This window comes from Neomonachus schauinslandi, chromosome 2, assembly GCF_002201575.2.
Source record: "Neomonachus schauinslandi chromosome 2, ASM220157v2, whole genome shotgun sequence".
Classification (NCBI taxonomy): Eukaryota; Metazoa; Chordata; class Mammalia; order Carnivora; family Phocidae; genus Neomonachus; species Neomonachus schauinslandi.
The window spans coordinates 49,028,338-49,047,391 of record NC_058404.1 but is presented as its reverse complement, the minus strand read 5'-3'; the positions used below and the strand labels follow the sequence as shown (position 1 = coordinate 49,047,391).

The 19,054-nt window shown below is 50.4% G+C and overlaps 1 protein-coding gene across 1 annotated transcript; it reads left to right on the top strand.

Annotated features, from left to right (window-relative positions):
- Positions 1–406: 406 nt before the first annotated feature.
- CLU (clusterin) lies at positions 407–16,859 on the top strand. Its single transcript, XM_021699022.1, has 9 exons — positions 407–582; positions 4,117–4,248; positions 5,846–5,994; positions 8,796–8,966; positions 10,436–10,841; positions 11,920–12,024; positions 15,042–15,271; positions 16,195–16,370; positions 16,610–16,859. Exons 2-9 carry the CDS (start codon positions 4,155–4,157, stop codon positions 16,617–16,619), a joined length of 1,341 nt encoding a protein of 446 aa, XP_021554697.1. The 5' UTR covers positions 407–582; positions 4,117–4,154; the 3' UTR covers positions 16,620–16,859.
- Positions 16,860–19,054: the final 2,195 nt, after the last annotated feature.

The following is a 19,054-nucleotide window of genomic DNA, read 5'->3' as shown; positions in this document are numbered from 1 at the left end:
TTTCTCCCTCTGTGTTCTTCTCTCCCACAACACCCTCTCCATCCCACCCTCATTATTTCTGATGCTTTTCTACTTAAGTGGAACAAGGCTCACGTTCAATGTGAAAGAACTGTGCGATTTTATTTTGGACTGGGAACCGGCCGGGAGCGCAGTGGACCCCTGGAACCCTGTGGAGGGGTCGCCAAGCTGCGCAAGTTAGCTCGAGCTCTCCCCTCCTGGGGGGACTGTCACCCAGCTCTGAGCCGCCGGCGAGTGGGGAGCGGTGCACGGCAGCACCCTGGCGCCGCCCATCTCCGTGCAGATGCCCTGCCTCCCCCGCACCAACCCCACCCTACGCGCGCCCCCCGCCCGGTGCTGCCCGAGAGCGCCCCCCCCTACCCCGCCTCCGCATCCCCTCCGGCGCCAGCTTCCAGAAAGCTCCCGGTGAATTCCACAGCATTCTTTGAGCGTGAGTCATGCAGGTTTGCAGCCAGCCCCAAAGGGGGTGTAGACGAGACAGAGCGCTATAAATACGCGCGCCTCACGGTGCTCACCACGCGGTGTCGCCAGGAGCTGCGCACGGTCGCCGGGCGCCGCTGACCGGTGAGATGTCCCCACCTCTCCTACCCGGCGCAGAGCCCCACCGGGACCCAGGGCGGGCAGGGGTGGCAACCAGGAGAGGACAGGAAGATCGCTGGTACTCCCTGAGCTGTCTGAGCTGCGCTTTGGATGGAGTCGGGGAACCAGGGAAGGGAGGTGGCCCGAGCCCCATCACCAGGCCGCCGAGCTGGAAGCAGAATTGCTGGGCGGTGGCGCTCAGGCAGGGACTCCGGAGCTCCCGTACTCGCTAGCTCCAGCCACAATTCTGTGGGGTAACTAGGACAGGTGTAATGACCCTCCTTTTGCAAAGATGGGGAACCCAGACTTGGAGAACTAATGCCGGGGGCCCGGACCTTCCTGTGGCATCCTCCTTGTCCAGGTACTGAGCTCCAGTGGTGGTTGTCAGCTTGCCTGCTTGGGTCATCTTGTCTGCTCCCGAAATCCGTAGTTCTCTCCATAGGGTGTTTATAAGTATGTTTTGATTTAAGTACATGTTGCAACCACTTAAATCCCACTCTTTCTGCTTCCTAATGCACCAGGATACATCAGAGAAAAGTCACAATCGCCATCAGATCGCAGACATCTGCTCCAACGGTCTCATTTTATAGATGATAATCTGAGGCCTGGAGAGGTTTAGGATCCTCTCCCAAGATAAACAGCATGTGGGTGTCAGAATCAGGACTAGAACTGAAACCTTGATCTTCCAGAATTTCTGGACCTAATAAAAAAAAGAAGAAGAAGAAGAAGAAGCTGCTTATTATGCTTATTTTTAAAGAGAGATTGGGGATTTAAGAATAAGGACAGATAAAATGATAGGGTGCCGGCTGGAGTCTTCATTATAATAACAGTGGGAAATTACATACAATGTAAATGCCCAACCTTGTGGGATGGCAAAATAGAGGACACCAAAACCCTTTGACTTTGTACCCCCCCCCACTCTCTGACTAATGACTAATGACCAGGACTGCAGGACACCTCTGCAGCCTCAGAGGTGTGCTTTTAAAGACTATTTAAAGATAGTGGGTGTAAGGGATCTGATTGCACACAAATGCATAGAAAATAGAAGGAGATCTACCACAGTGTTGCGTCTGGATGGTATGAATTACAGGTGCCTCGTTTTTCTTTTCGGTTTGGTTTCTACATTTGGGGAGGCAGTAGGATAGGAGCTTGGGCCTTGGGCTTTAAAAAACCGTGGAGCGGCCCAGCTGCGTGACTGCTTGGCTTAGGTCTCTGCGTGCTTCCCGTGGCTGCATCTGCGCGGGTGAAGCGTCCTTGGGGGAAAGAGGCTGCCTGGCGGAGGTGGGGAGTGGAGGACCTTGGCAGGGCTTGTCCCAGTCAGAGCAGTTGGCAGCCGGGTGCCCAGGCCCGAGCTGAGAGGAGAGGAGAATCAGCGCATACGGAGGGCAGTTCCAGTGCTGTCCTTGGAAGAGCAGTGTCAATGTCACGTTCTGAGTTGGAGTCCGCATTGTCATGAGACCCCCCCCGCCCCGGGTGATTCCTAGGTGCTCTAAAGGAGCAAAGCCCCACAGGGAGGGACCACAGGTTCCTCGGTCCCTCTGAAACATGCCACCTCCTTCCACTTCCCCGAAAGATACTGCCAATGCCCACAGCTGGTCCTAGGTCAGATTTCGAATAGTCAGAATTTACTATGACTATCTAAGACCCCTGTGTTGGCAGAAGGCATTCAGGTCTCGGAGGTGCACGCTGGGGCCATTTTACAGATGAAGACACTGAGGCTCAGATTTAAGTGACATGGTGTCAGGGAAGGAAACTGGACTGAAGGTGAGGAGGGCTGGGTTGTCCTCCTGGGGTTGCCAGCCTGCTGCGGGCCTGGGGAGCCCCATGCTGTCTCTGGGTTTGACCTCCCCTTGGAGGCAGAGGGATTGGGCCAGGAGACTGCTCCCCATGGCCCAGGCTCCTGGTGGGAGACTGTACTGGCTGCTGGGTTTCCAGACTCCTCAGTCAGTGCTCTTGCCTTCAGCTCTCTTTTCTTCAGGGCCCAATGCCCTGTCTCCTGGTCCAGACCTATTTCAGAGGCTCTTGTATGAATTTCTGAGAAGTATCCCGGGGCCTCTCCCCGAGAGCTGGGTGTTCTTGCTGGCTTTCTCTCTCTGGCGTGGCCAAAGCTCTGTTTCTGTCTGAGGCATTTCAGGCCTTAGTGAGCAGCTAGGGCAGAGCCCATGAGCCCTGGGCCTTCTATCAGGCCTGAAATAGCCACCCACCCTGTCTTTGGGGAAGGCAATGACCCACTCTCTTCTCCCACGCTGCTCCTTTGCTCTGCGTGGCTGGTTTGGGAAGCACAGCTTGGCCGCTTGACTAATGACTTTCCGGGCGAGGCTTCCTTTATTTATGTGCTACCAAATACGTCCCTATGGGCCTGCCGAGCTGAGGGCAGTTTTTAGATGTTCACAGTTTCGGGAAGGGGGGGACCCCACCTCCCTGTTCTGTTAGGGGAAATGAGAGAATTCAGATAAACAGTGGTGCGGGGGGCGGGGGGGGGGGAGAGGGAGGAGGCCAGAAGACGGGCTGCTGGGGAGAAGGGTTCTGTTTTATGCAACAGCTCCAGCTTCTGGGAAAGGGTCCATTGTGTAAGACTGGGCTGTCCTGGGCTCCCAGCAGTCAGCTGAGTGGTGGCAGGGGCACTTTGGCAGGGCACGCTACTGTGGGCTCAAAGGGGAGAGCCACGGGAAAGGGACCTGGCGGCAGAGGGGCCCATCCATCCAGAGGAAACTTCTCCTGGGGAGGCGTGGGGTCCACCCTTTAACCCTTTGACTTTGCCCCCCCCACTCTCTGAAGACAATTGCCCCCTGTTCTACTGCATTTATACCCCAAATCTGTGCAGGGATATAGATCTCAGGTCTCATGCGAGGGATGGCAAATGACCTTTATTTTCCTCTGCCAACCCCTGAAGGGCTGGCTCTCACTGCCTCAGAGTCTTGAAAGGCCGTTTTAGGGGGTGTTGAGGCTTGGTGGAAAAAAAGGGGATTTTTCTTTTGTGATGGATTGGGAACGCCTGCTGTGGGCCCGATTAGTGATGCACACAGCACAAGGGGGGGAGTCTACGCAGTCCCCACATCAGGGCTGGGGAAGGAGAGGGGCCAGTGAGTCAGCCCAGAGAGGTTTTCTGAGGGTTTATTTGACATGAGCAGGTATCAGATAGACCTCCTTCCTGGATGCAGAAAGCACATGCTCAGGCTTAGTCAGCGATTCTGGGGCGGCCGGGGGTGGGGGGTGCTGGGGGGAGGGCTGGACCTGAGCCCAGAGCTCTGACTCCAGAGTTCTCGTTTCTTCTGTGTTAGGCATCTTCTCCTACGGTTCCTCCCTGTAGCCACTTTCTTTTGAAGGGGTCCAGGGGCAAGACTGAGCTTTTCTCCCAGTTTCCCTGGGGGATAAAAACACAGTAATGGCAGCTGAGGGGCCAGCTGAGGGCAGGGCCTCCGTGGGGCTCTGGAGAAGCTGCTGTAGGCTGCAGGCCGGGCTGGAAACCAGCAGCCTGGCTAGCTGTTACCATGACAGTCTCCTGTTCTCTACAAACAGAGGCCTGCTGGGATTCCAGAATTGGAGAGGGAGGCGCCATGAAGACTCTCCTGCTGCTGGTGGGGCTGCTGCTGACCTGGGAGAATGGACGGGTTCTGGGAGACCAGATGGTCTCAGACACAGAGCTCCAGGGTAAGTGGAGCAGGTGTTCCCTGTCCTAGCACACTTCCTCTCTGCCAGGGCCTGAAGCGGTAGAGACTGTTTGGTCCTGTGCATCCCATCTGCTTTGCTCAGGCTGGCCCCTCTCAGAGCCTCCTCCCCCGCCCAGCTACCTGGTCTATGTTATTGGCCGTCAGGTGGGCTTCTGGGCATTTTTCAGGTGTATCCCCAGCACTTTCTGGCCGCTGCATCCCTTTTCACCAGTCTGCTTGTCCCGGGGCCCACGCCTCCTCCGGGAAGCCTGCCTCATTCGAGACTTTGTGAGTTTCCATTTTTGAGTCTCCATAGCACCTACTATATGTACCCTACACCTTTCCACCTAGAAACCCAATGCTCTATATCCAGGTAAGGGGAAATGTCCTGCAGAGCCTAGCTTCGAGGTCCCCTCCTCTGCCAGGCCTTTCCTGGAGCCTCCCCACCCCCCGCCCTCCTCCCCATGCTTGTCCTACAAGCTGACTGGTTCTCTGGGGTCATAGTTAAAAACTCAAACTTGGAGATCAGACTTGGGTATGTGTCTGGCTCTGTGACTCCCTAGCTGTATTAACCCGGGGCAAGGATCTGATCTCACTCTGCTGCTTTTTCCTCGTCGTCGGTGCAGGGGGGGGATGACCTCAGTGCAGAGAGCATTGCATAAAAGGGCATGTGATGTGGCCGGCTCAGTGCTTGACCCAGGAGAACCACCAGAAAAGCCTTAGCTGTTACTTCTTCAGTACCTCAGTGACACTGTCTCATTGCATTTGCCACACAGCATTGTGTCTCGATCATGGTCTCCTGTGGAACGGTGCCATTAATTCATCTTTGTGTCCCCTATCACGTGGAACCATGGAATAAGGAAGTTCAGATGTTTGGTAAAACGGACTCCCAGAAACACTTGTGTCCAAAATAAGATTTTACATTTTGATGTTTGAACAGTTATGCTTCCAGAATATTTTTTTAAAAATTTTTCTTTTAAGTCCCATATAGTGTATTATTAGCTTCAGGGGTAGAGATCAGTGGTTCATCAGTTGCATATAAGACCCAGTGCTCAGTCCATCACGTGCCCTCCTGAATGCCCGTCACCCAGTTACCCCATCCCCCCACCCTTCTCCCCTCCAGCAAACCTCAGTTTCTTTGCTATGATTAAGAGTCTCTCATGCTTTGTCTCCCTCTCTGATTTCATCTTGTTTTATTTTTCCTTCCCTTCCCCTATGCTCCTCTATTCTGTTTCTCAGGATATTTTTTTCCGTGGAAGTGTTCTCATGCAGCTGGGCAGGCTCGTTCTCCAGAGCCGCAGGGGCATCATGCTGCTCGCTGTCCCTCCCCTGGGGTGTGCCTGGGCCAGTGCTTTGTGCTCCCTGAGCAACTAGCGTAATCGCTACTTGGGCCCTGGGTCCACAATAAGCCCCATGACGGGCCCCCGGGTCAGGGCAAAGCTGGGGCCGGAAGGCTGCCTGCCGGGGTGGGTGCTCCCAGCCTTGACAGCCCCTAGACCGAACTGGCCTTCCAGACCATCCCAGCTGGTTCTAGGGTGATATCCCCAGCACCATCTCTGCCTCTCTCTTCACTCTCCCTCCCTGCCCTTCTCTTGCAGAAATGTCCACCGAGGGGAGTAAGTACATTAATAAGGAAATTAAAAATGCTCTCAAGGGGGTGAAACAGATAAAGACCCTAATAGAACAAACAAACGAGGAGCGCAAATCACTGCTCAGCAACTTGGAAGAAGCCAAGAAGAAGAAAGAGGTAAGGAGGAGCCAGCTGACTGCACCCGCCCCCCCACCACCTGAGTTCCCCTGCTGGAGGGGAGTGGTCATCACCCTTCTGGTGCCCTGCTGGGTTGTCATGGTGACGCTCAGCCCTTTCAGGCTAGTGTCTGCTGATGCTGGGGCTGTAGTTAAGAAAAGAGGGAAGGTTTCTTTGCTTTTGAAAGCTTCAAGGGGTTAGATCTTGGATCTGGTTTCTTACCAGCCTGGCCCAGGGCCTGATGATGACCGATTATTCACTTCAATAGATTTTTCTAAACCCTGACTATGCAAGCTCCAAGGTAGACTCTGGTTTGGGTCTGTCCTGGGTCAGGAGGGGGATGGTACCCTACCTTCAGGAAGCTTATCGAGTAGGGCAATAACTTTGGGGTTAAGGCAGGTACACACTGCTGTACCCCATGGCTTTCTAGAGTTCTGAGTACTTCATAAAGAGACACTTAAGTCGGATAGTGAAAATAGTGGGTCTAGCCTGTGCTTAATGATTCAACAAAACTAAAACACCATAATGGAATAAACGACTTATTTTTAAAAAGTCAGTAGTCTCCTTAAGGGTATCCTAAAAACCTACTCCCATTGCCTCCCTACCCCTAATGAAGGAGATGCTAAGACAGGTCACCTGCCACCTCCATGACCCATAATGCATAGTAAAGTGTTTTAAAGGCTCTGAGAAGTTCTGTAGTAAAGAAGTTCGTAGAACTTCATTTAACCCTGTGTTTTCCAAACCAAATTGATCAGGAAATCCTTTTTTCTCCCCATGATAGCTTTTTTTTTTATAAAGATTTTATTTATTTATTTGAGATGGAGTGAGAGGGAGTGCACATGACTGGGGGTAGGGAGGGGGGCAGAGGGAGAGGGAGAAGCAGGCTCCCCGCTGAGCAGGGAGCCTGACATGGAGCTTGATCCCAGGACCCTGAGATCATGACCCGAGCCAAAGGCAGACGCTTAACCTACTGAGCCACCCAGGCACTCCTCTCCCCATCATAGCTTTTAGCACAATTCCCTAGAAGCCAATTAGGGAAATGCTGGCCGATTCAGCAGTTTCTTTTGACACTTAATGCCCTTCCTTGGTATCAGTGTTTTTCTTCACCATTCTTTTTTTTTTTTTTTTTAATTTTTTATGTTATGTTAATCACCATACATTACATTATTAGTTTTTGATGTAGTGTTCCATGATTCATTGTTTTCGTATAACACCCAGTGCTCCATTCATTACGTGCCCTCTTTAATACCCATCCCCAGGCTAACCCATGCCCCCACCCCCCTCCCCTCTAGAACCCTCAGTTTGTTTCTCAGAGTCCATAGTCTCTCATGGTTCACCTCCCCCTCCAATTTCCCCCCCTTCATTTTTCCCTTCTTACTATCTTCTTCTTTTTTTTAACATATAATGTATTATTTGTTTCAGAGGTACAGGTCTGTGATTCAACAGTCTTACACAATTCACAGCACTCACCATAGCACATACCCTCCCCGATGTCCATCACCCAGCCACCCCATCCCTCCCCCCCCACCACTCCAGCAACCCTCAGTTTGTTTCCTGAGATTAAGAATTCCTCATATCAGTGAGATCGTATGATACTTGTCTTTCTCTGACTGACTTATTTCGCTCAGCATAATACTATGAGAATCCTCAAGTAGCTCATAGAGAAGTGTCAGGCAAGTCCTATTTTTGAGTTTTTGTGGTTATCATCAGAGTTTGGTATCCTACAATCCAGGTTCTGTGATAAAGCCCATCAAGTTCAGGAAAAGACTCCATGCCGTCTTAGTTCCCGAATCTGTGAACGGGAAAGAAAGGAAGTGGGCCGTGTAGTTGATGATGGTGCATTGGCTCAGTAGGAGGCCTGGTGGCCTTCCCAGCAGGAACAGGGGACCCGGAACAGGAAAGGGATCTCACAGAACTCAAACTCTTTCCTGGTCAGCTCTTTGCTTTGGGTGTGGATGGTCTACTTAACTCTTCTTCGAAGCATTAATACACTCATTGGTCGAGATTTTAATATAGAAAAGTGGAAGAGGAAAAGTTTTCTGAAACCCTTTTAACCTCTGGACAATTCGCTGTTAACATTTGATCTGTTTCTCACTCTTTCCCCCCCCCCATACTCTTCTGATAGTCACTATATTCAAAATCACAACTTGTTAACATGAAAAATGCTTGTTATACTATTTAAAACTTAACTATGAACACCCTCGCAAAGCCATGCATCTCCGGCCTCTGTGTAGACCAACGATTTGCTTGACCTTCTATTTTTAAGCATCCGGGTTGATTCCAGTATTTTCCCCCCCCCGCCATAAACAAATACCATAGCAAATATCTTCATGCATATGGATTTCCCCTTTATGGCAGGAATTCTTTGGGATGGATTCTTATAGAATTATTGGGCCAAATGACATGGATGTGCTAGAGGGTTTTGGTAGTTGTTGTGACTTTGATTTTGAAGGCTTGCTTCCTCCCGTGGCTGCAATTGACTAATAAGATTCAGAGCGCCTCTGGGGTCAAGACTAAGGGCAGTGTCAGAGAAAGGGGATATCCATGTGCGTTCTAGTGGCCGGGGAGGACTGTAAAGAAGAGCCAGGTCTCGAAGTTGAGAAGATGTTTAAAGCTGGGTGGGGAGGGAATTCCAGGCCAATTGGGGGAATGCAGGAGCTAGAGGAGGATATAGGGACTCTGTGTGGCTGGACCCGGGAAAAGGCCTGAGGGGGTGGAGAGCCCGGCGCCATCGTGCCTGCTTGCAGAGCGTGAAGCCTGTGGCTTCCGCGTGGCTAACCTGACCTCGTGTCCTCCCGTAGGATGCCCTAAATGATACCAAGGATTCGGAAACGAAGCTGAAGGCGTCACAGGGGGTGTGCAATGACACCATGATGGCCCTCTGGGAGGAGTGTAAGCCCTGCCTGAAACAGACCTGCATGAAGTTCTACGCCCGCGTCTGCAGAAGCAGCTCGGGGCTGGTTGGCCACCAGGTGAAAGGGGACAGGCTGCTGAGCACAGCGGGGCTCTGGGTGGCAGATGCGGGAACTGAGTGTGAAATATGCCCCTTCTCTGGTCCTGCCCCCAGTTCCAACAGGTGGGGCAGTTCTCCCACACCAGCTGGGTGCCTACAAATCAGTTCAGTTCTGACACTGTCCCCGCGGAGACGGCATGAGATCCCATGGGCTAAGGGCTCAGGCCCACAGACTGTCCTCCCCACCCCCGCAACTTCAGGTGCCAATCATGAGTCTGGCTTGTCACTTGTGCTTCTGTCCGACTGGCTATAGATTGGAGGTTCCCACAACCCCCTCCTTGCGTTCAATTAATTTGCTAGAGCAGCTCACTACTCAGACACACATTTGACTGATTAGGTTATTGGTTTTATTATCAAAGGATCTAACTCTGAAAAACCAGAGAGAGGCAATGCATAGCTCAAGGTATGGACAAGAGGTGGGGAACGTTCCATGCCTTCTGAGAGGGCACCGCTCTCCTGCATCTTCACACGTTCAGCAACCCAGAAACTCCTCAAGCCCATCCTTTTGGGATTTTATGGAGTCTTCCTCCCATGGGCATGATTGATAAAATCATTGGCCATTGCTGATGGGTTCAACCTCCAGCACATCTCCCCTCTCCAGAACTCAGGAGATGGGATTAAAAATTCCATTGTTCTAATCTTGGTTGGTTCCCTTGGCAACCCACCCCCATCCTCAGGTGCTTTCCAAAAGCCACCTCATTAGCATAACTTTATTTTTTTTTTAATTATTAGCATATAACTTTATTGCTCTCCTCACAGGAAATTCTAAGGGCTTTAGGAACCAGACGAAGACCACACATACACTTGTTTTTATAAATCACAGTATCACGACTTCATTTCACATGCCAGATGCAGTTGATCAGTCCCGGCTGCATTGGGGCCTGGAGTCCACGATCAGTTGGTAACGTTTGCTATCAGTGAGCAAGTGTGAAGTCATTAAAAGCACCTATGCCGTGTGTTAGAAGATTCTTATCCAGAAATTATTTGGATGACATAACAAACGACTTCGTAGTATGAATCATCCCTGGGTCCTCTTAGGCAGAAGGAATTAAGAATTTTAGCACATTCATATCAATCCCATCCTCCCCTGTGGGCTTCGCCTGGTTGCAACTCATGAACCGAAGGCCCATCCTTTGGTCCTTGGCTGAGTCGGGGTGTGGGGATCCTTGGTGGCCAGAGAGGAGACTGGTCTCAGGTGACAGGGGTTTATGCATCTCTTGGCCTCAGATGTCTTCCCAAACTCTCCCCCCTTTGGGCAGGTAGAATGGAAGGGTGTTGGCCTGACAGCTGGGGGGCCAGGGAGCCAGGCCCAGCAGGGGCTTTGGTCATGTGCTATGTGACTGAGGTGACCGAGGGGCAGCGAGGGGGCGCAAGGGGAGGCTGGGACTTGAGCGAGCTTCTCCTAACTTCCCCGTTCTGCCATCACAGCTTGAGGAGTTTCTGAACCAGAGTTCTCCCTTCTACTTCTGGATTAATGGCGACCGCATCGACTCCCTGCTGGAGAATGACCGGCAGCAGACTCACGCCCTGGACGTCATGCAGGACAGCTTCAACCGGGTGTCCAGCATTATGGATGAGCTTTTCCAGGACAGATTCTTCGCCCGTGAGCCCCAGGACCCTTACCGCTACTCACCCTTCAGCTCATTCCAGAGGAGGCCTTTCTTCTTCAATCCCAAGTCCCGCTTCGCCCGGAACATAATGCCTTTCCCTGGTTACCAACCCTTGAATTTCCACAACATATTTCAGCCCTTCTTTGACATGATACATCAGGCTCAGCAGGCCATGGATGTCAACCTGCATAGAATCCCTCACTTCCCAATGGAATTCACAGAAGGTTAGAGCCGTCTCATTCTTCCTAAGAAGGGTTGGTAACAAGCAAGTTACTGAGAAGCCGTTAGATTCTAAGGACTATGCCAGGGGCTTGGCGTGTGGCATCCCAGTTTCCCCCAGCAACCCCATGAAGGTGGTATTATCCCCATTTAAGGAGGAGAAAAGTATGACAGGTAGGGGAATGTGTCCAAGTATTCACAGCCAACAAAGGGGGACCTGGTCAAATGTAGCCCTGCTGGACTTGGAATCTGTGTTCTCTCAAGTTTACCATGCCCCTTCCAGCCACTGGTGGGCGTGACTTTGATTACTCCTTTCTAGAGAACCAGACCCCTTTGTCTTGGGAACCCAGGTGCCTTTATGTGGATGCCGTGCCTACAGTGGTGACCGATTATATAATCAGTCCATGCTACAGTTTAGAAAGCTGTTCCTGGTTATCACCGGGGGGCATGCGTGAATATTTTTTGAATGAATGAGGTCTACTATGGACATGAAAAGTCAATACTTGTAGAAGTGATTTCCTTCGTTAAACTAACAGACATGGTCAGCCAACACCATCTCCTAAAGCTACCGTTGGATTGGCACAAAGTTTGGCTTGAAACGGTTTGGAGATACAGGAGGACATTGAATTGAACAGCATCTACTGCATATCCATAATGGGGGGGGGAGCCTTGTGTTCTAAGGCCATTCTAAGGATCCCATTCCTGCCTTCAAGGGGTTTGCTGACCCTAGGGGGAGAGAGATGAGCCAGATAGAATGCAGAGCAGAAAGGGTCAGATGCCAAAGAGAACGGCATATAGCTATGGCAGTGTGGAGGCAGGAAGGGCTCATCGGATGGAGATGGTGGGAGGTGAGGTCACACCTAAGTGAGGGAGCCCCGGGAACCCCCTCCTGTCCCTCTGCAGGGAGCCCTGATCAGAGAGGCCTAGGTCTGTAGGCAGACAACCCATTCCCAACCTGCTCTGCCCACAGAAGCATCTCAAAGAGGCAAACAGTAGTGTGGAAGGGGTCGGAGGGGAGGCCCATTCCTATATTGCTCTGTGTGGTCCCTCAGCATGACGCCCTCTTCCCTCGTATGTCTCCAGAAGAGAACCAGGATGGCGCCGTGTGCAAGGAGATCCGTCACAACTCCACTGGGTGCCTGAAGATGAAGGACCAGTGCGAAAAGTGCCAGGAGATCTTGTCTGTGGGTGAGTCGGGGAGCCTTGGATCCCTGGTACCTCACCGGGGCTCCCTTTATGGGGTCAGGCACATGGGACTTGAAATTCCAGCTCTGCTGACTTCTAGCTGTGGCACTGGGGGGAGAGGGGGTCCTTGGCCCTGCTCCATGTGGGCCCTCATCTGTAGACAAGGGCTAAGAGGTAGGGTTGTCCCTGAAATTGGGAGACATCTTTTTTTGATTTCCCCAGCTACTCTCTTCCCAAGGGCCGTGCCGAGTAGACCTCCCTATTTTTTTCTGCAGATGATGGATTTTTAGATAATATGTATTTGGTTTAACAAACTCTTACCATGTTGGTACTGTTGTAAACACTTTGCAAACATTTACTCATTTCCTCAGAATAACCCTGAGTTGGGTACAGTGACTGTCCCTATCTTACCAAGGTGAAAAAGCTCATAGTCACAAGAAGGTTGAGTAACTTCCCAAGATGATAGGACACCCATATGTTGGAGAGCTAAGTGTATGGGATGTGTTCTTAACCAGTGTTTGGTGTTCTGTCCCCAGAACACATGGATCACAGGTAGTGGTACCTTAACTTCCCAGCAAAATACCCTTTGGTTGGTTGGTCCCCAAAGCAAGGGAAATATAGTTGACCCTTGAACAGCGAGGGGGTGAGGGGAGGCGATAACATAAACCATCTATTAACATGCATTTCATATGTAACGTGTATCATATACTATATTCTTAAAGTAAGCTAGAGAAAAAACGTTATTCAGAAAATTATAAGAGAAAACTATGTTTACAGTACCATACTGTAAAGAACCGCATATAAGCACACGTAGTTCAAACCATGTTATTTGAGGGTCAACCGTACTTCCTTTTAGGGCACCGCTCAGCTTTATCAGATCTCTTCATTGGCTCATTTCTTCCTACTTTGAGTAACAGCTATGAAAGCATCTGGAATGGTTCCTGGCACACAGCAGTCTCTGCTTGGAAAGAGTTAATTGTTTCCCTTGGACGTGGCAGATCGATCTTGTGGCTTTGCTCTTACTTAATACGTTTGGGTTTGCCAGGGCAAGCCTTTGGAGTCTAGTTAAATATTCCTAGTCTCACCCCTATAAGTTTTGAAGCCACTGCGAAATAAATACAAGTGTGGGGGGAGGGGCTGATGTATGAAGTGCAGGTGAGTCCTCAACCCAGCCTCCCGGGCTTTGTCCATCAACTACCATAGTTAGAGAAGCATCAAGTGTGCGGTTCCCCACCACCAGAGAGTCACGCGTCGGGCCAGAAGAAGAGAGGCACAGATGCCCCGGCTCAAATCGGCGCCCCGAGCACTGATCTTAACGGTCACTGATCCCAGCTTACCCACACTGCCTTCTCTTCACCGAGAGAGAGTTACCGCCTCTTATTTCAGTCGCGGGCCTCCAAATGAACACGCACTGCCCGAACGTTCTAGACCAGGGTTTCTCAGCTTTGGCGCTGTTGGCATTTTGGACTGGATCGCTTTTTTTTTTTTAAGATTTTATTTACTTATTTGAGAGCGAGAGGGAGAGAGAGAGTGCGTGCACGAGTAGGGGAGGGGCAGAGGGAGAGGGAGAAACAGGCTGCCCCCTGAGCAGGCCCCCCCATCCACCCCGGACATGGGGTTTGATCCCAGGACCCCGGGATCATGACCTGAGCCGAAGGCAGATGCTTAACCACCTGAGCCACCCAGGCGCCCCCCGACCGAGTCACTTTTATCGTGAGGGGCTGTCCTGTGCACTGTGGGATGTTTAGCAGCACCCCTGGCCTCTACCCACGAGGCACCCGTAGCCTCCCCACCACAGCAGTCGTGACAACCAAAACTATTTTCAGACCTTGTCAAATATCCCCCTGGGGCAGCAGAGCCCCCGGTTGAGATCCACTGCTCTAGATGGAGTCTCCGTTCTCAATGACTTTTCTCACTTTTTAATTTTTCCCTGGTGAAAGAGTTAAGATTATTCATTGTATTATCTTTTCAGCCTGGCTTTTATTTCTTGCCTCACCTAACATTTTTGAGATTTTAATACAAATACACTATAATCATTTATGGTAATCCTTTATAGTAAATGCAGTGTGCAAAGATCTGTTTTCCCCTGACTTGCTAGGGTTTGATGTACCATCCTTGAGATATTTTTTGAAAAAAATCAGGAAAAGAAAATCAGTAGTTTTTAAAGAGATAGTGGGTAGTTGCCAGCTCTTATTGATCAGACAACCTGCAGTGGGCATTCCAGGACCCAAAGCAGTCCCCTGTGTCTTCTCTGCCCCCCTGGTGAGCTGGGTGACCAGCCATGATGGGCAGATGGACCAAGGATCCTGGCCAGCTCTCTATGTCATGGACTGTTGGCACTAGATTTCTAGCTCTGCAGATATGCTCAAAAGACAGGCTTGGAGAATTTTCCAGAGCCACAGACTCAGAGGAGGAAGAACCTAGGTTTAAGAGTTAAAGCTCTGGATTCAATCCTGGCCCCATAAATCATTCTATGTCTTTAAGCAAGTGATTTACTTTTGTGGACCTCAATTTCATCCCTGATAATACTTAAGGTAGAAGAGATGCGATTATTGGAGAGAGTGGATATCCACAGCACCTGAGTAGTATGTGGTACCTAGTTTCTCTCCGGAAATGATCCCTCGGGGGACTAGCACAGCGAGAGTAGCTCCAGGTCTGAGCACATAGACTGAGATCAGTGTTTCTCAAAGTGTGGTCAACGTCCTTTCACCAGTCTCCAAGGAGGTAAGGGCCTTGCACACAAAGGTGAATCAGTGATGTCACTAAGAGGACACTGGTTAGTCCAGGTGCCAGTGTTTTCTAGAGCAAGACTTTGTCGATGAAGGAAGCTGCGTGTTGATTTACATTCTGGGGCGAGCTCTGTATTTTGTTACAGACTGACGACACACGGCATGTGGCTGGGCATTTAGAGTATCTCCGCTTTGGGTCCTGGCTCCATGAACTGATTTCCATTCATGTTTTTATCCTTTTTTAGCCTTCCCTTCACATTTCTGCCTTGTTTTTCCCCCATCTCCGGGCAGACTGTTCTTCCAACAACCCCGCTCAGGTCCAGCTGCGACAGGAACTTAATAATTCCCTCCAGATTGCTGAGAAGTTCACCAGGCTGTACGAGGAGCTGCTGCAGTCCTATCAGGAGAAGATGTTCAACACGTCCTCCCTGCTGAAGCAGCTGAATGAGCAGTTTAGTTGGGTGTCCCAGCTGGCTAATCTGACTCAAAGTGAAGACCCATTCTATCTCCAGGTCACAACGGTGAGTCACGTCTTGGCCACACACTGAAGCTCGGTGGGGCGGGTATGGTCTGGCGGCGATGTGACCCTCCCCTGAAAGCAAAATGGGAGGAAGATATTAAAGGGGGCACTTAAGCTTTGGATCGAGCATTTGCCATATGGCAGGAAACATAAAAACTTTGAAGTACATTGATGCATGGAAGCCTCATCTCCCGGTGAGGTGTAGAATGCCATGACCCCATTTTTTTTTTTTTTAGAAAAGGGCAAAGGGAGAGGGAGAAAAAGAATCTTAAGCAAGCTCCATGCCCTAGCGTGGAGCCCAAGGTGGGGCTCGATCTCACGACCCCGAGATCATGACCTGAGCTGAAATCAAGAGTCAGATGCCAACAGGCACCCAGGTGCCCCCATTGTGACCCCATTCATGGTTGACGAAAGTGAGAGATTCGACAGCTTGCCCTAGGTTTAAGAACTGACAGGTGGCTTACCTAGGCATTAGAAACTGTCTGCCTGGCTGAAAAGCCTGTGCTTTTCCCACGAGGGTGCCTCGCTGCCCTGTGCCACGTAGCTTGGCTCATGAATTGGTGTGTTACCCTCTACCAGTAATAGAAAGCCTCTCTCTAGTGCTGGGAAGCTTTTTTTTGTTTTTCTTGCCCCGATTCCTTTTCTGCCACTGGCCCAGCCAGGGGCTGCCCAAAGAAAACATGGTGGCTTAAAAACCAGTTTTCCTCTGGGAGTGCTCCCCATGGGCTGGTCATTTGCAGATAGGATTGACTCCTACAAACAAGTGTCTCTGAATTAGGGCCCTCCTGCTCATGGAATGTTACGGATGTCAAACTGAGTAAAAAGCAAAGCGGTCACCTGACCACATCTGAGCCTGGCTTTTGTTGCAAAAGGAGTCCATTTTGACCAATATTTCAGTCCTTCTCTTACCCTTTCTCCTCCTAGGTGGGGTCCCAGACTTCTGACTCCAGCGTTCCCACTGGGGTCACTAAGGTGGTTGTGAAGCTCTTCGATTCCGACCCCATCACTGTGATGATCCCAGAAGACGTCTCCAGGAACAATCCTAAATTTATGGAGACTGTGGCAGAGAAAGCCCTTCAGGAATACCGCCATAAGAACCGGTGAGTACGCAGGCCTCAGCTGTGCTCCCTCCCTGCCCAGCAGGGCCCTGGGACCCAGAAAAAAGGCCGCGCAGATCCAGCCTGGGAACGATTGCTCCTATAGCCAGAGCCCAGGCACGAAGCCAGAAAAATCTCTGGAAATTCTAATTTTCCTTTGGAGGATGTTCTTTCTTTGTTGAGAAGCATTTATCCGTGAGTGTCCAGCCCTCACCTTCCATTCTCCTCCATTTTGTTTTCAGGGAGGAATGAGATGTGACCACTGCCTCTCCAAATAGGGGGCTGCCTGAGTTCCGTTGCCCCCAAGATGAGTGATAGGCCCCTAGAGAGAGCTCCGCATGTCACCGAGTGGACCGGGCCTTGCCTCGAGGCCCTTCTGTCCCCTCACCCAGCCTTTCCTCCCTCTGGACTCCACACCGTAACACCGCGTTCGCTGATCATGGGAAGAACTCCTGTGTGCCACTAACTCAATAAAACCGCCAGTAATCTGAACGCTCTGGGTGTCCTGCTTTTATACTGGGTTTTTCCATCTCCCGTGTGCCTTCATTTTGGTATGGAAAAAAAAAAAGTAGAAAAGAAAAGCACTAGCTAAGATGGTATAAGGACTATCACGTAATTGAGAATAAAAGGAGTGCGACAAAGTTAAGCCAAGGATTTCTTGCTTTTAGGAGCAGAAATGTGTTCTTAATGGCCAAGTAAAATACATTTCTGAAAAGTGAATCTTGTCCATTCCATTATAAAACGGTTGCTGTATTCTGATTAGGGTGGGCGAGATCTCCTGAAGGAACACATTGAAAATAAGATTGAAGAAGCGATAATAGGGGCGCCTGGGTGGCTCAGATGGTTAAGCGTCTGCCTTCAGCTCGGGTCATGATCTCGGGGTCCTGGGATTGAGCCCCGCATCGGGCTCCCTGCTGAGCGGGGAGCCTGCTTCTCCCTCTGCCTCTGCCCCTCCCCCTGTTTGTGCTCTCTCTCTCTCTCTCTCTCTGTCAAATAAAAAAAAGAAGAGGAAGAGATAATAAGGCATTCTGGGTATTTTAATATCCAGCTGGTATTTTCTTAATGGAATCTATTGTCCCCCAAAGACAAAATGAGGCAATTTCCTTTTTACTTGGAAGGGTTTGGAATTCCTGTGACACCTTCCTGACTGTGGCATTGTTTGTCTGCTGTCAGTCCATAAAACCTTCCTATCTTGCCCTCGACCACAGTTTCTTGTCTACTTGGATTTTTCCTGGTGGCATATTTACCACTTAGTGCGATATAGCCGGGCTGCAGCACCCCGTGCTGCCAGAAGATGGCCCTGCCTCATCATGGTTCTTCCCCCAACATTAAGTTAGGAAGCCTTACCATCTCTGAGTGTTTTCTTTTTTTTTTTTTAAGATTTTATTTATTTGACAGCAAGAGACACAGCGAGAGAGGGAACACAAGCAGGCGGAGTGGGAGAGGGAGAAGCAGGCTTCCCGCTGAGCGGGGAGCCCGATGTGGGGCTCGATCCCAGGAGCCTGGGATCATGACCTGAGCTGAAGGCAGACGCTTAACGACTGAGCCACCTAGGCGCCCCTTCTGAGTGTTTTCTAACTATAGAATTCTTTTCATCAAATATACCTCACATGAAGAAAACACATCTGGCTGCATTCCAGGTTTCTAGCAAAGTCCACATATTAATTAAACGCTTAGAATGTTCTTAGGTCACTGTGTCATCTTTAAGTTCTAAGTACCTCTGCCGCACAAGTAACACTCCAAGGCTGAGCTCATCAGAGAAGCTGCTATTTTCATATTGCTCTCAAGGAAATTCAGAATCAAGTTAGTATGAGTCACTTAATGACATATATTAAGTAGGGGCATGGGTTCAGAAGGCGTTTGCTAAAATGACCATCTTTGTAAGTCATACATCACATTAATGTCACATCCTATTTCAAAATTTACTTTTTATTTTCTGATTATGTCACTAGCTTCTGGCAGCCACTATATCCAAATGTTGCTTCTTTTTATGCAATCTACTTCACACTGTCCTAGGCTAGCACCTTAAAAGACAGACTAAAGCTGACTCCAAAGTTTGCTGGGAACCCATGTGTCTATCCTCTTTTCCCTTTTGCTCAGTGGCCTTGTTGAGGGTGCTTGGATGTCTCTCCATCCCTGACAGGAGTCCTAGCCTGAGGCACTCCAGACCAAGGCAGGGCACGAGATCACCAAGGTGCAGGGCTCAGATGTGCATGGGGAATTCTGGCAGGGAGATGATGGCTAATGAGCCCTTGGTTTCTGGCCTCTAGGAAGCTCGTGGCAAAGGGGGAGCAGGGCTTGATGTTCTCAGAAGAGAGGGCTTGGCACCTGACTAGCAAGGGGGGAGTGCCACCAACCCTGCGGTTAGACCCTATGGTGACCCTCGGTGTCCTTCTGCCAGAAAATTGTAATAAAAAATAATCTCTGCTCACTGCATGGTGAAATGACACCAGAATTATGCAGTGTATGGCTTGTGCAACTGTACTAGTACCCCTGGGCCAGCCAAAGCACTTCTACCACTTGAGCCAATTGTTTCATGTCATCTCATTAGGTCCCACAGTTACTCTCCAGGCAGGGGTTATTTCCCCCACATTACAAAGGCTTCCAGGAGTAGCCTTCATTAGAAAAGCAGAAGGCCTAGATGAGAGAACATTGACCGTTGTTCCTCATGGCCCCCAGAGGCTACT